The sequence below is a fragment of the Pseudopodoces humilis genome, chromosome 9, assembly GCF_049639895.1.
Source record: "Pseudopodoces humilis isolate 2021_Gansu_Grassland_sample_001 chromosome 9, ASM4963989v1, whole genome shotgun sequence".
In the NCBI taxonomy this organism is placed as follows: domain Eukaryota; kingdom Metazoa; phylum Chordata; class Aves; order Passeriformes; family Paridae; genus Pseudopodoces; species Pseudopodoces humilis.
Genome location: NC_142208.1, coordinates 19626815 through 19638025, shown reverse-complemented (window position 1 = coordinate 19638025; position 11211 = coordinate 19626815). Strand labels below are relative to the sequence as shown.

The following is an 11211-nucleotide window of genomic DNA, read 5'->3' as shown; positions in this document are numbered from 1 at the left end:
CTTCTTGGGGGAGGAAAGGAGAATGTCAACCTGTGCAGCAGCATCTCAACAATCACTGAAACCTCCTTTCTCAGAGATGATCATAAAAAGTTTCTTCCGATAAGGAAAGACTTGGACTGTGATTGTAGTTATTTCTTTCAGAGAAGGAAGTTGTGACTTCATATGTGTTGAGCAAAGCCTGAGACCTTCAAACACTTCTTACATTTAGATGCAAAAATCTCAGTTCCAATGAAATCATGGTCTAAATAATTAATCAAAACCTGAAAAGAAACATCATGTTGAATGTTAAAAGGCTGATGTATCTGGAAGTAAATGCAGGTAATTTTATTCCACTTATCATAATGCAATAGTGAGCTCAGAGGCTTTGTAGAAATGGCAAGCCAGCCCCAGTTTATCTGTTCCTCAGCCAACTACTTGGCAGTGTCCACAGCCTGGCTCTGGCAGAGCACTGCAGCAGCCCAGAGGGCTGGAGAGAGAGGAGCCAATACTTTTATTTGCTAGGAACTTGTGCTAACAAAAGTGCAGCGCTGAAATGCATATGTATAGTAATAATGTCTCTTACCCTCATCACCTCACAAAGATTCAGCCCCGATGAAACTCACTGACAACACGGTATCTCAAAAAATTGCCAATAACTTTGTATGATACCCTATTGTCACAGCAGTTAAGAGAGGTATCAAACTGATAAAACTACTGTGTTAAATGTTCAATTACTCTTTTAAGTGGAGGAACTTATCTTCCCTGCCAGTTGTGCATTGTGAAAATGTACACAAGTAAGTCTGATAATCGCCAAACGCTGACCTTTTTAAAAGGTCAATTTTGTAGCAGCAGAGCACAAGTAAATACACTGTTGAGGGAGGACAGGTGTCATACAGTGGAAACAAGTAATTGGGCTGTTTTCCTGTTGCAAATGCTGTTACCAAAAAACACAAACAAACCTCTTCTGTGATATAATCACATATAAATATTAGATATAGATGAAACCAAACTAGCATGTCTTGTTCTAGATTGTTCACTACTATGCCCCTGCCTCCAATGTCACATTGTCAATAACTTTCAGATCTCTGGAATAGAAAAATCAGCTTAAGCAATTCACAGAGTGCAGTTAATCAGAGTCAGTTTCAATAGCATTGTGATCACTTCAAGTTACAGTGTTTGATTTTGCAATCTGGTCCTGAGTCACACTGCTGTCTACTGGAAGCATTTGTCCAGGTCTCATTAACACAGGAAGGAGATGACAGCTTTTATCTGATTAGATTCTTTTTTTTCTAGATACTTTTTCCTCCCATGTATTTTTTTTTCCCCTCTTTTCAGTGCTATCCTAAAACCCAAATCTAAGTGAGTAATACAGGATAGATGTAGCACACACCTTTTGCAGTGGAATAAAACACTGATGATTTGAATACTCTTACAGTATCCAAACTTCTGAAACTGGTTTCTCATGAAGTTCAAACAGTGTTAATATTGTAACTATTATACATTGAACAGGTTAAAAAAACTCCGGTATGGCTAATTTCAAATGCATCTGCTTCTATAAATTCCTTGGTTTAGTACTTGTGTGGTAGCTGCCTGTCTCTCCTGGGAACGTGATTCTATGATCCCTCTCGAGATCAGTACTAACTTCTGTATTGGCATCTGCACGCAGAAGTGTCTGATTAACACCAAGCAGTTAAACCAAATGAGGTATTTAAATATAAATATATAACTTCTCTCTTTTTTTCCACCATTCCTTTTCCCTCAGAACACAAACCTTGATATCACAAGTCTATGAGCAAGGAAAAACTAATTTGTACAGCAACTGTGACTCTCTTCAGAAAATAAAATTGTGTTCTACTGTCAGCTGCTTTTAAGGCTCCTGTCAAACACTCTCAAGTAACTCACTCATGTTGGCTTACTTCCACATGCTTCTATTCTTTAAGAAATTGAATCTGTAGGAGATTGCATGGAGATGTGTTGCCAGCCAAGAACCTTTCCACTGGCTCATCTGCCTATAGCCAAAGTATTAAAGGTAGCTGAGGGGAGAACTAGTATTTGGTGTTTTGCAGAGCCCATGCAGTGTGCAATCATTTCTGGTGTCGCATTTCACGTGTCGGCACAACACACGGCAGAGCAGAAGTAGTTTAAGGGATATTGACCAAACCCCAGCAGCGCCAGGCTTCTGTGCCGATTGCTGCGCGGGCAGGCAGGAGCCGGGAAAAAGACCTGGAGGGCAAGGACTTGGGCAAGAGAATACAGCCCTGAGGCCCCGCTCTGAAGCTTCTTTTGCGGCTAGCTGGGATCAAAGGGGGTTAAAACAAAGCAAGGGGGTTAAAACAAAGCAAGTGGGTTAAAACAAAGCAGCCCCTCCGGGGGGCTCCCCGTGCCGCGGTGTCCCGGCGCCACCTCCCGGGGGCTGCGCTCCTCGGCGCCCGCACCGAACCCGGCCCTGCACACACACTGCGGCCACCTTTGCTTCAAGCAGTCTTACTTCTCCTCTCACAGCACGAAGCAGCTTTCAACCACGTTCCAATACTTGCATGATCAGCGGAAAGCTGTCCTATTACTGAAAGACCTTCCAAAGAATATTCTCTTCCCTTTTTCACTTTAATTCAAGAAAGTCGTCATCTCTTCATCAGCTCTCTGATCAAATGGTGCCACTGTTCCTCCTTGATTTAAAGGCTTGACCTCTATGCAGTACTGTCCTCATATTTTCCTTCCAGAACCCTTTACTTTGTCTGTAACTGGACTGCCATAATATTAATATTAATAATAATAATTCACCAAAAAGGAGCTGAACTTGAGGCAAGCTATTTTTTGAGTATTTTAGAAGAATTTAAGGATCTACAAGTATCAATGTGTACTCATTTTTCCACTCAAAGTCAAGGTAGATAGGCTGCCTGAAAAAAAGCAATTTAAACCATTCTGCACAGGCATAGCTCTTACTGCATAACAAATAAGTTATGAACACTTCCAAAGACACTGTTCCTAGTAAATGAAAGTTTCACACACAAGGTTTTTTGAACTTTGCAATTTTAATGGAGTCAGAACAATTCTATACAACTATATACAGATTTTGAAGCATGACTAAATATCTGTGGCTTTCTACACAGAATGAGCTGGAATAATAAAATTGGAATAGGTCCTAGCTAAGAAATATAAACACACTTTTGCAAGGTTATTTTGCTATTCTTGATCGCAGCCGTCGCTTGATGATTAGATGATCGCTTTCTTTCTCTTTTTGTTCTACAAGGATCTGAAAAAGATGGATTAAAAGACAGTTATTCAGCATTTTTTCTGAGACAAATTACATTCACCTTCTAGACCTGCATGCCCAACAGAAGAGTTTCTCCCAGAATCTGTTTCCAGAGTTTGACCTGAGTCACTCTGGTGAAACTTATGCGTTCAGTGAGAGGCTGGCCAGGGAAATGGTGTAAACACCATACCTGGAAGAGTTCAAAAGAGTTCAAACAGTGGATGTGGCCCTTGGGGATATGGTTTTGTGGAGTTAACCCAGTGGTGCTGTGTTAACAGTTGGGCTCAATGGTCTTAGAGATCTTTTTCAAGCTTAACAATTCTATGATTCTATTACCTCTTTTTGTCAGGGGTCTCCAGGATACAGAGATAATCTTAGTGCATCATGATAAGCAACAAATTCCATAAACATACAAAATCCCATTTTTGCTGGAGTACCAAAGTCCAAAGAAAAATATTATCTGAATGCAGCTATCACTTCTAGTCTTGGATATTTATTTTCTGATACAGGAAATGCCCAGAAAACATTTTCAGCTTAAATTTCTCTAGCTTTCTCTGACTTCCCCAGGATTCAGTCTTTCAGCTTTGTAGCTCATTTTGCTCAGCACTTCTGCCATTTTCTTCTTCCTACAGACAACATATTGGGTCCTGCTGCATCCATTCATACAATTTACAGAAAATTCAACAGTATGGGAAAATGCTTACCATAGCACAGGGAAGAAAGGATGCAACAGAATGAAGAGATGTACTTCCAACAGAGCAGAAGAATGCTGAGCACTACAGTTACTGTCTAAACCACAAAGCTGTATTTCTGAAACAATACATCAAACTCTGGGCCTGCAAGACTCAGACTGGCTTAGACAGAGCCACAGAATTAAAACAAATCCAGAAGGCTAATATTTAGACTATGCTTTGAAAAGCATGGATGTATCCACATGCTATTATGCCCAAATATCACTTGGGCATAAATGGAATTGAAAAATACCTTTGGTGCTCACCTGTAAAGTTAATTGTACATGCATACCTTTATTGTGTTTCAACCATGTAATTCCAAATCTGTGGATGCCTTACTGGTCTCTATTCTCCCTTTATGCTACACTTAAATGAACTGCAACTATTGGAAAAACAAATTATGACTTCACTGCTGTAGCAAAGAAAAAGTAATCCTCCACACACTACAAGTTATCTGTGAATCCAGATGTGAAGTTATCTCTATGATTGCTGTATCACCTACACAGTCAGTCAGCAGTCAAAGAAATACAGGTGAGAAAACAAAAAAATAAGTAGAACAGCAGAAAGAAAAGACCAAAAGGAATGGCTAGGTAGAATAAACACGTAAGTATTTTCAAACCTCTTCTGTAATTCGATTAGACCTTCAGATTTGTCTTTTCCCCTGTAATAGTTTTAATTTAAGATTACAGGAAAACATCACAGTGGGCAAAACCGGAATCTTAATCACTTACTGAGGAACTAGGGATATCCAGAGGGCAATAAGTGTCTGTTGAATACAGCTTTCTCTTAGCACGTTTTGGTTTGAGCTCGTTTTCTTTGACATTTTCTAGTTCTGCAGACTTGGGAGAGCTTATTGTCTCAATAAGCTTCTTTGCTAGGAGACAAATTTTATCATAAATACATACCATGGTTTTGTGAGCCTCAAAATTAATTAATCAAGTTTTATTAAAACAATTTAAAAATTAAACCAGTGTAGACCAAAGCTCAAATATAAAAATTCAGAAGCGGTGTTTGACTACCAGTTTTCTGTATCTGGAAGCAGTTTTCTGTAGCTTCAGGTGCAAAAGCTTAAAGGACACATTTAAACAGCACATTAAAAGTCAATTAGAATTCAGATCTCACTTAAATACTACTAAGTTGAACAACAGGCATAACTTTTGTGCTGACAGAAGCACAGTGTACAGTCAAATTTTTCTATACCTTTTTATAGTTTTATCAAACTAGTACTAGCTCTATAAAGAGAAGAGTATGTGCGCTAGAAAAAAATAAAAACAAGAAATAAGCAATACTATTATACAAACAGGGAAACTACACAGGACACGGTAAGAAATGTTACAAAACAGAACTCCTTTGCTCAAATTAAGGACGAAATTTTAAGTAGTCTGACTTTGGCTTCCATTGATAATAACAAATACTGTGTTCCTGGAACCAATATGCCAAACATAGAAGTGTTAAGAAATTTCACACAGTTATTATTGAGACTGTATTATGTCAGATAAATTAAGATTTACTTTGTAGCAGGACAAGCTTTCAAGTTGGTACAGGAGTTTATTTTAACTGTCCACATCAAAAAAACTACCAACTTTATTTTAAACAAGTAATAGTGTCTTTTAGAATTAAATACTGGTGATTCCTTGTGCCCTCTGCTAATTTTAATTCTTTTTTTAAAAACACAGTAACCCGGAGATCATTCTTACTGTAGGCAAGAATAAAAACATATCCTTCAGCGGAAAGTCCAAGCAATTAATCTTCCAAAAGCTATACCTAAACTTAGCAAAATCCATTAATTGCTCTATATTCAGTTTAATGAAGTCTTCTAAATAATTTCATCACTGGCTTTCAGATTTCATAGGATTAATGTACATCAAAAAACATTAGCAAAGTTTCCACAGCAACAAGGGATTGCTTATAGAAGAAGGTAAGATTTGGAGTCTGGATTCAGCCCTTGATCTTTTTAGAGCAGCAGGGCAAGTTTGTAGAACTGCTTTTTATGTGTAAATAAGTACAGAGTAACTCCAACATTTCAGGCCCAACAATTATAATTGCTTTTATGACAAATATGCACATATTTCACACTGCATCTTTCATTCCGCTTGGTTTATATTTCACACTTATCTACGTTTTAGAATTATGTGGTCCTCACAACCAAGACAATCTTTTCTTCTCTGCCATTGTAGAACAACCAGAAAATAGGGAATAAACAACACCTTAGTACAAACCTTTAGAGTGAATAATAGTAGGAGAACTTTGGAAAAAATCACCAATCTTCTGTAGCGTCCCATCTTTCTTCTTAGCTGACCTTTTATTTAGGGTAGATTCTTGCCTTCTTAAGGGGTATTCTTTTCTAAGAGATTGTGCAGTAGCTGTCTGTACAGAAATACAGGATCATTGCTTAAGCTGAAAATTGTCTTAATCCTGAAGTTTCATTTAATTTTACTGCAATGTTATTTTCAAGCTGACACACTGAGCTTTGCTACTGACACTTTTGTTCAATTTAGTAATGATATCACTACAGTAAGTAATGTAGACAACCTCATTTTATACCTAGAAGAAAGAAAATTGCTGAAGTTTCACAGAATACAATTTAAGAGCATGAGTCATATAGGAAACAGAGGATTTTTTTTAAAGGCAGATTCAAAGTTGTAGAGTATTTTACTAGACAAGGTAATTATAATAATGTATTATTATTAATAAAAGAATCTGATGGGGCAAATAAATCATTCACCTTCTGAACCTGCCCAGATTACTACTATGGCCTAAAATAATCTTTTTATAATTGCCATATATATAAATAAACTTTAGTTTTATTTCAAAGGCGTTGCCTATAAAACCACACTTCAATAACATGCTCAAACTAGTCTTTTTAACTACTCAATATGCAACATCCCTCCCCTTTGAATCACTGCACACTGCAGGTAGGACACTACACATTCTTGGCAAATATAGACCTTATAGCTTATAGAGCTTAGTGGAAGGACACCATAAATGTTGAAAAATCCTGCTGAAATATAGATAAGGTACTTCTGAACAAGAATATTTGCTCTTTTCACAAGTCTACCTTTACAGAAAAGGCTAAACTGACTTAAAAATGGAACAAAATCAAACCTTTTTTTTGTCGCTTGTAGATGGTGAATCAGCCATAGCAGGTTTTGCATTTCTCTTGTTCTCACTTGTCACAAAATCCTAAAGAAAATTAGAAGAAATTATAATTTATACCAACCACCACCTAAACCAAAAGAAATGATTTTATAGAACTGAGTTTTAATCCCACAGATCAGAGCTTGAGACGGCAAGAAATGGCACTGTCCAGGAGGGAAAAATGTAAAAGGTAAAGAGAAAGTGCAAATCAGACACAAGGAGACAAAGTCTGGATCAGCTGAAGCCTATGACCTTATTCAACACAGGCCAAAGACCCACCACTTGGGAGACATGGGGTTTAAATAATACCCTACATATATCCCTGGGATCTCAGCAGAAAATAAGAAGTTAAGAGTTTTAATAAATTATCAGAGTAATAAACTGAAAAGCTGCACAACCGATTATGTCAGTTGGTCGAGTTCACACCTCGTTCATCTCTACACTCTTCCTTTTCCTCCTTGGCTTGAGCATTTTAACTGTAATTGGTGAGGTGCTGCCCTGGTGCTTCACCTCCATCTTATGGGGTTGCAGAGGTGTGAACTGGATTTCTATCTCTGGTTTTGGGAACCGACTTGTTTTTCCATCCTCTGTGGACACTTCAGTAGAGTCAAGGACAATTTCAGAATGGTCCTGGAAGTATATCGAAATTGGAAGAAAACAAGTTTTAAACTAACTAGGAGTTAAAAACTATATATAATACATATCACCCTTCACCACCCAGTGGATTGCAAAGCAGGTGTTTAATTTTCCAGCTGTTGGCTTTCAGAAAACTTAAAACAGTAGTGAAGAAATCAACTACAGCAGAGTTTAAGCCTTATCTAAAAAACTTTTTGTTAATTTTTGAGCTTTATTGTATCTATGCTCACAGAATTTTCCTTGCTGAATTCAGCCTGATACTTTGTTTCCAAGTAATTTTTCCTCAAGGGCAGAGACCCTTAGTGATTGTCTCCATCTTAACTCTGCTGCTCCTTAGGAACTAGGCAGTAATAGCAGCTTTTGTGAGAAAAGACTATTTCTGTAGCTTATCTTTAGAGAGCTGTCTTTCTCTTCGAGAGAATTCCAGCTGTTCCACCCTGAAGGGTGAACCTCCTTCCTCTTGAAAAGGGAAACAATAAAAGCTCATTGAAAGCCAAAAGGTGATTCTCCAACAGGCTCTGCTGAGATTCCTGAGAGGGAATCCCAACCCAGAATCCCAGCAGCACTGCATTCCCAGGAATGGAGCAGACTAATAAAGTTGCCCAGGAATAGTGTCATTAGCTAACAAAGCTACACACAGGCTTCCTACAGTGGAAGGAAGCAAACCCCAGTCTGCCCTGCTATTGGTCACACTTTCAAAAGGGTTTATATATTTTTCTCAGATGACTTATGTAATCATCAGCCACTTCATATGCATCACTCCGAGGTAAGTTCTCAAGAGCACACAGCTGAAGTCAGATATAATTATTCATATGATTATACTATTACAGTATTTATTTCTCCTTTTATGTGCACTTCAAATACTGGTTTGGTTTTGTTTTAAGTAGGATGCAAGATAATGTTTTGTTCTTATGAACCACATGTGGGCTGGCTTATCACAGAATCATCTCACTGCACAATAGGTGACAGCATGAAAGCGGTTTGAGTTGAAATCCCCTTAACACTGACATAATCAAACTGAGATGACACTACAAATAACACATCTCCAGAATCTATATAACTTGGACTAGTTAACTAGTTTTTGCCTCAGGTACAAAGGTTCTATAATGCATAGAGAAGTAATATGCATTTAAGTACTTATTTTCTGAGAGTGAGTGTGAAAGAATGAATAAGAACTCAGAACTGAAGATACAGGTAAAGTACAAAGAAGTTTTGGGAGATTCACAGAACTATATACAGAAACATATACTGAAAAAAACCAACAGAATTATTAATGTATCATTAATACACAAACAACCATACCTCTTTGCTTACAGACTGATCAGTTTTATCTTGTCCTTCTTCAGGTAAAGGTACTTCTGCCAAAGACTGAGGATTTTCATGGTTAGTCTGCTGTTTCATTTCCTTTATAAAGTCATCTTTCTCTGCCAGCTGTTGTTTCAGATCTTCTATGTCAGTTTCCTTATCCTAATAAACATAGCAAAAATTGTCACAAATATCAGGACTGTTGAAAGAAAGTAATATATTATCATGAGCATCATTATGATTACTTGGTCATATCAGTTTTAGAACTGCAGGCTTAACCAGTCAGGTGTGTCCAATACAAAACAAATAATTTAATGCCCCTATGTAAAGTGAAGAAGTCTTGTAAGAATCTGAGGAAACATAATGCAAAATTTTTATTTTGCTATACTTATTTAGAATTCTAAGTTCACCTTCCATTTGCTCATTAAGTTCTTGGTGCTATGAAAAAGACAACAAATGGGAGAGTTGTTTCAGATATCTAGTCCAAATTAACAAGACTGTTTACTTGAGCTACTAAATATTTTCAAACTCCAATTACTATTACAAATTCAGTTGCAAACAAACCTAAAGCTCTTATTTTTAAATTAACTGCAAATGTTTTCAATATGATAGTGTTTAAGAACAAAAAATAGAGCCAGAATGCAAAGAACAAAGACAGTATTTTGCAGAATTAATAGGTAACAAAAAACCTCAAAAAATCACACAGAAGAAAAATTGACCTTTTCTGAAGCTGTCAGTGCAGCCTGTTTCAGCCTTTCTATTTCTCTATCTTTTTGTATGGTGCTAGAAGCCAAAGTCTTGAGCTGTACTTCCAATGCTTCTACTAGTTCATCTCTTTCTTGACGCCATTTTTGAAGATTGCTGTCCTTCTTTACCAGCTGTGCAGCAAGTCTTTCCTAAATATTAAAAAAGGATTGTTAGAATACCACTTCTACACAGTATCTAAACTCTTCTGCTAGTTTTGTTTTGCACTGTTACTACTATTTTATAGCTTTAGTAAACTTAAGAGCCTATACTGATCTTATAAAGCTCAACTAGAACTAGTTTTAGTATACATATGCAGATGTAACCATATTTTAACTAGAAAATCTGTATTTATACTTCTTGTGAAGAGAATTTTGTTTTTGAGAACCACAGCTCCTGTTTACTCATTTGAAGATTTTATTAATTACAATTCTCAGGCAAGAAAAGTCACAGATAAAGTAAAAGTAGTTGTAAGCTCCTAACATCCTCCTGTATTGATTGCAGGTCCACAAAGGCATCATTAACTACTTCTAGTTTTAGAGTGCAGAGGTTCATACAGTAACTTCATCTGATTCATGATGCAGTCCAGTGAACAAGTAAGGGACCTTATTTAATACCTATCAGTCTCCCCAAAGCCAGCACATATTACTGCAGCATACTGTATTTTATATGACCAAGTATTTTCCAAAGTAAGCTTTCTTGGCTTTTAAGAAGCAATTCATTAAAGTGTAGGTTATTTATTGGTGTTTTAAACACAGTATGAAATTAAGACTTCATAGTGAGATGGCCGTTATAGAACAGGAAGGAACACGCATGTTAACTTCCATTATGTGCTAAGATTTTTCATTTTATGATCCTCCTATTCTTCCTTTTTCATATTGAGAACATCTCATCTAGGCTTTGTCACATGACAAGGTAAGGGACCTGACTAAGGCCAGGTACTCTCAAGTACCCCTACTGTTCAACTCGGCACATGATTTACTCTGTACTAAAGACACTGCTGAGACAAAGTCACTTACAATTTCTGCTTGTTGCTTTACGTGGTGTTCTCTATCCTCCACAAACTTTCTCATTTCCCTGTTGCGATGGTTCTCAGCTTCTTTCACTTGATTTATGAGTCCCATTTTTTCCTCAAGCCACTTTTTTCTATCAGTTTGATACTTTGCCTCATTTTCCTAATTTGATGAAACCAGAAATAAAATCGTAAGTAGAGAGGAAAAAAAAAAAGAGTTAAAATTCAGAATACCATTGAATTGATTAATTTCAAAAACATAACAGAAACAGTAGCACAGTTTTACTCTAGCATACTCCCAGATACAAGTACTCCTTTGTTCTTCTGTATTGCAAAAAATGATCAATTTTCAGCATTTCTTATTCAGACAAGCACATCTTCATGGAATAGTTTTTTTCCCTCAAAGCATTCTG

At 37.0% G+C, this 11211-nt stretch overlaps 1 protein-coding gene across 4 annotated transcripts in view; it reads right to left on the bottom strand.

Annotated features, from left to right (window-relative positions):
• Positions 1-2992: 2992 nt before the first annotated feature.
• Positions 2993-11211, bottom strand: part of KIF20B (kinesin family member 20B) — a 33321-nt gene continuing 25102 nt past the window's right edge. For 3 of the 4 annotated variants that reach the window (XM_014250091.2, XM_088059860.1, XM_088059861.1), the window contains 8 exons: positions 10806-10961; positions 9762-9938; positions 9040-9204; positions 7528-7731; positions 7069-7146; positions 6183-6330; positions 4695-4837; positions 2993-3232 (listed from right to left, as the gene is read on the bottom strand). In XM_014250091.2, coding sequence (XP_014105566.2) covers positions 3155-3232; positions 4695-4837; positions 6183-6330; positions 7069-7146; positions 7528-7731; positions 9040-9204; positions 9762-9938; positions 10806-10961 — 1149 coding nt within the window. In that variant the 3' untranslated portion in view covers positions 2993-3154. The remainder of the gene's footprint in view (positions 3233-4694; positions 4838-6182; positions 6331-7068; positions 7147-7527; positions 7732-9039; positions 9205-9761; positions 9939-10805; positions 10962-11211) is intronic. The other variant, XM_088059862.1, reaches the window with a different exon arrangement.